At 41.8% G+C, this 4,783-nt stretch overlaps 1 protein-coding gene across 1 annotated transcript; it reads right to left on the reverse strand.

Moving 5' to 3' along the window:
• Positions 1-1,756: 1,756 nt before the first annotated feature.
• LOC128635357 (uncharacterized protein F54H12.2-like) lies at positions 1,757-4,490 on the reverse strand. The gene is made up of 2 exons (XM_053687962.1): positions 4,433-4,490; positions 1,757-2,835 (listed from the first exon to the last, which is right to left on the reverse strand). The coding sequence occupies exons 1-2, from the start codon at positions 4,488-4,490 to the stop codon at positions 1,757-1,759; spliced, it is 1,137 nt and encodes a 378-aa protein (XP_053543937.1).
• Between the last annotated feature and the right edge of the window lie 293 nt (positions 4,491-4,783).

Genomic DNA, 4,783 nt, shown 5'->3' on the forward strand with positions numbered 1-4,783 from the left:
AAAGACGGATTATTTTACATACTGCCACAGACGAGCTCATTGCGACATTGTGTGAAGTAGCTCTTAATGTTCTCTACGGCAATATACCTCTCACATCTCAACAATATCAGAAACTCAGAAAAAGGAAAAGCGTGATCAAATTTGTAGCGGATAAGACTGTTGGTGTTAAAAGAAAGAGACGTGTAATAAATCAACAGGGGGGGGGTTTCTTCTACCGCTCTTAAGCGTAGCTATCCCTTTCATCTCCAGCCTGATTGCATCTAGATAACAGAGGGAATGGAGTACGCAGAGAAAATGTTTTTAGTCCCGCAGCACCAGTTGGACAAACTAAAGACCGGGACAGCACGCGAATCTATTCAACAAATCGTGGAGAATGATTTGGACATTGCTATAAGAAATATCTTGCACCGCTCTGACTTGGACAGTTATAAAAAAGCGAAGCTGTACACAAACGTTTTACAGCGCTTTTTAACAGTCGCTAGACAAGGGGACCGTGAAAACAGCACATTAACATTGACACCTATGCAGACTGAGCATCCTGAACAAAAAAAGCCGTCTGCGCCGCCCGGCGTAAACCACCACGACGGTTTAGATAACGTAGCGGCGGATATTTTGAAGAATATTCCGCAGAGGAGTGTAAAAAACGCTCGCTACATTTTAGATAAAATGTCTAAAATGAGAGATGTCACATCTTGGGACGATTCGGGGGAGTTTGTGTTTAACGGTAGAACTATTCCCGGCTCACATATGCTCGATTTGGTTAAAGGCATCACGGCTCCGCAAAAGATTTCCGATGCCCGAAGACCTGTCGGCTGGCTTGAATTTCTGGAGGCTTTTGCTACTTTAAACATACCATACTCAACGGTGCCAAACCATTCTGTCAGACACGCAATTAAATCTTTCAAAACCAAATCGACTTCGCCTATAACCAATTCGTCTAAGAGGCGTAAAAAGCAGAAAATACTTCCGAGCACACCATCAGCACAGTCAAATTATTCAGATGGCCCTGTATTCAAATCACCCACTCTTGACACGAGTCAGTGGCTACGTTTTTAATCCACGAGTTTTCTTTTGTTTATGATCTTGTTATTATCTGTATTGCTGTATGTGGTGTTTGTATAACAATAATAATAATGATGTTAATAATAATAATAAAGAGTCAAAAAAGAAGAAGAAATCTCTTTTCTTTGTTTTTATTGAAAATATCTAGTGTTAGACATAAACACTTCACCTGTCTGAACACAACGAATACATTTGAAAACATTTTCATTACAAAGACCTTTTTTTAGTTTTAGTTTTTTCATAAATGCTGACACCATCTTGTCGTTTTTAATAAAATCGCCGGTATACATCTTCAGCACTCGGTCATAATCATGTCCCTTCACCATGTGATAGAGAAAAAACACACAATGCTGCCCGCAGGTCTCTGATGAAAAATCTTGGACCTGTACTGCTGAATGTTGAATCACTCTAGAATTTCGGTTTAAAAAGTTTTTGATATTCTGTGGAAAACGATTGTCATCTGGTTTATTACCAAAGCTGTCGAAAAAACAACCCACGCCGACCTCGTTTATGTAGATGGCTAGCCAGTGTTCACCCGGGAGTCCTGAAGGATGCGTGTTGATTATCACCATGGATGGTAATTTTCTCAAGGGGGCTTTTGGTAGGTGGTCACACGGTAGTACGCCGAGAAAATGGGTGTTACACGAGATCTTATCCATTATTGCCGTAAGCTGGATGGTGTCCATTCTGCCTATTAATAGTAATCAACCAGGATCTGTCTGCGATTTGACACTTCGATGATGCTGTCAAATATGGCATAAACGATTAAGTTGATCGTTCGGGGTAGAGGTTGTCTAAAACGTGCTTCTAGCCTAATGTTCCCAGACTTGATAAGCGACACGTGTTGACTGCAGTCTTCGTCCGGCGTAAGATTAAACGCATAAAGGGTATACCCATGCAGAAAATCCTCCCTATCAATAGCTAGAGGTTGATTTTTAAGATGCTTTCCAGAAGCCAGCGCTAACTGGTAAAATTCGCGTACCGCAGAGCCACTTCCATATTCAGGCTGCAGAGGTTTAGCGGGGCGTTGTTGGCCGTCCAGATAAACTGCCAAAAATTCTAGGTCATAGTTTTTAAAGGCGAACGGATTTTTATCATACGAGCCTGTAAACGCATCATTATCAACCATAGCCAGAACAACGGATTTTGGTAGAGTTCCTAAGAACAAGTTTTCTTGATTACAAACACGTGAGCCTACAGGGATTGAGAAGATTTTCACACACACCCTGTCCATGGGGTATTTGGCTGGCGTCGAGAGCAATGCTTGCGCGTGCCCCAATCTCACACCTGGTGATACCGACACTTTTTTCACAAACAGTGAAGCTGACACGATGTTTAGTTTATAGGCCACAGCGCCGCTCCTCATCAAACAGAATTCATCTTTCGCCCTCGTCATGCGAATTTTAATGTCCACGCCGTTAAGCATTAGTTTTTCTTGAAAGAATATGTCACTGTGAATGGGGGCCAGTAGTTCAACAACGTTGCTGGCGTTGGTAAATGCAGCTCGTTTGGTCAAACCTCTTTTACCGCCAGCGGGGTCCGTTACGTCCATGTGACCGGCGGTGTCTTTGTAAAAGAGCCCCGCTGAAAACAGCGTTTCAAGAGCGTCTTTACCATAATTGGTGAGACACTCTATTATGCATCGATAAGGATATGTGTTGGAACTTTGTGATATGAGACGGTCTCCAAGCGACACGTCCACTTGTGAAAATATCGTAGATCCGGCATAGTTAATAAGCCCCACGGGGGCTCCGTCTGCTATGTCTGTGCCGTCTTAGTGATTTTGAGACGCAAAAAAACCAAGGTGTTGTTTAGGTCCACATAATCCTCTCCAGTCCCCGCTATAAAAAAACTCCAGAGGCGATGTTTCTGATATTGCTGACAACGGTGGTACTTCTATATATGTATTTTTTTCAATAACGGTCTGTGTTAATGGTACTGTGAATAGGTCCAGCTCGGTTTTTAAACATTCTTCTGACATATTGTGTAGTAAAGACATGGTCTAAAATATTGTTTTAACGCAGGTCTTTGGTCTTTTTGCTGTAGAGCTGGTTGGCGTCTTCTTGTGCTTGCGTTTTACAACTGACGATTTCTTGGTGTTATGTTTTCTTTTCTTCGTCGTTTGGCCACTCCTCCGAGTCCCTGGCGGTTTAGATGTTCTTCTGCGAGCCATCACCATTAGTCCGGATCCATCTTGAGTGTTATTATTGTTGTTGTTATTATTATTAAATGTATGCGATAATGTATTGCTCACAACATCGCTTAGTATGTTTTTTGCTGCTGATTTAAGATGTGGTTTGGCTATGCTAAAACCGCGTTTTAGCAAAGGAATGGCCATTCTACAAAGACCTCTAAACACCCCCCCAACCCGGCTCCGTACATAACTCCGCCCCCTGCATAACCGGGGAGCCCATTCCCCGCTTGATTCTGGTAATATTGGACGTAACGCAAAGGGTCTGTGTGGTGATTGTTGAAATATGCCATTATGATTATTTTTTAAACAAATTGTTTCACAGGCCTAAAATGCAGCTTGGCACACACCTTCCCGTAACTGAAGCGCACGTCTCGATTTTGATCGTCTTTCACCTGTATGGTTATCTCACTGACGGACGATTTATTAACCGATACGTAGTGTGGGGTGTCGTATCTAACACTAACATTCTTGTGGTTCTCCCCCTCTATATGTACACATCTCAGTAGCGGCACGTAGAAATCCCCCACGTTCTGGTATTCTATGATATCGGTATAAATATACATACTGTAAAACCCCGCGTTAATATCAGCCTGAAAAGGTGCATAAGTCATGCCAGATCTTTCAACAGCATGGTCCGTAGTTTCAATAGCAACTCCCGGTTTTAATCCTAAAATGTTGGCCACCTTTCCATAAAATGTCAGCGATGTCTTCGGGGGGCCTTTGAGAAAAATTTTATTTTTAACATGGTCATAGCCGAGACTCGCACGTTGTGTGAGAGTCGCGTTGATCTCCCTGATCAAAAAAACGACGTCGTCATAATATCCAGTCTTTAACCTGTAAGATGCGTTTGATATACTGCCTTCAATATTATATTCGGTGACCCGATTCTCAGTCTTCGTTGTTTCACCATAGTTGAAAATGAACGTAGCATCATCCTCATTAAATGTGTACCACGACAGCGGATATTCAAATTCGATTAACCCGACTTGCCATTCTCCTTTTAGATTGATAGTTTTCGATAATCGAGTTGTATAACACGAGATACTATTTTCCGTATAAACGGTCCTTGAGGCATTACAGGGAAGCGTTACATAAAAACCACCAGCAGTCATGGTTGGTTTTTACATGAATGTGTGCCATCTACGAGGTTTCGTCTGTTTTTATGGGGTTCTGTACATCGACCAATTCTTTCTGGTCGATCCACGATGCGAATTTTGAGAGCCATCCGAGCCATCTAACCAAAACCATTGTTTTTCGACCTTGTTTCTTCTTGTCTAAAATTTTTTCCACTTTAAATGTTTTGTTTTTGTTCACAAATATTTTTTGTAATTCCTCTTCATAAAATACACCATCGATGACATCGCCTTCATAATCACACAACCTATAGACGGGACGTTCGCGTGATATGCATTCTGTTATAGTGAAGAACTCGTGCGTGTAGTTTTCTTTATAACCTTTTGTGAACGGCCCTCTTACTTTAGAAATTCTAACAATGTCGCCAACTTTATATTTAAATTTAGGGGTTAC

This window comes from Ictalurus punctatus, chromosome 18 (assembly GCF_001660625.3).
Source record: "Ictalurus punctatus breed USDA103 chromosome 18, Coco_2.0, whole genome shotgun sequence".
Taxonomy (NCBI): Eukaryota; Metazoa; Chordata; class Actinopteri; order Siluriformes; family Ictaluridae; genus Ictalurus; species Ictalurus punctatus.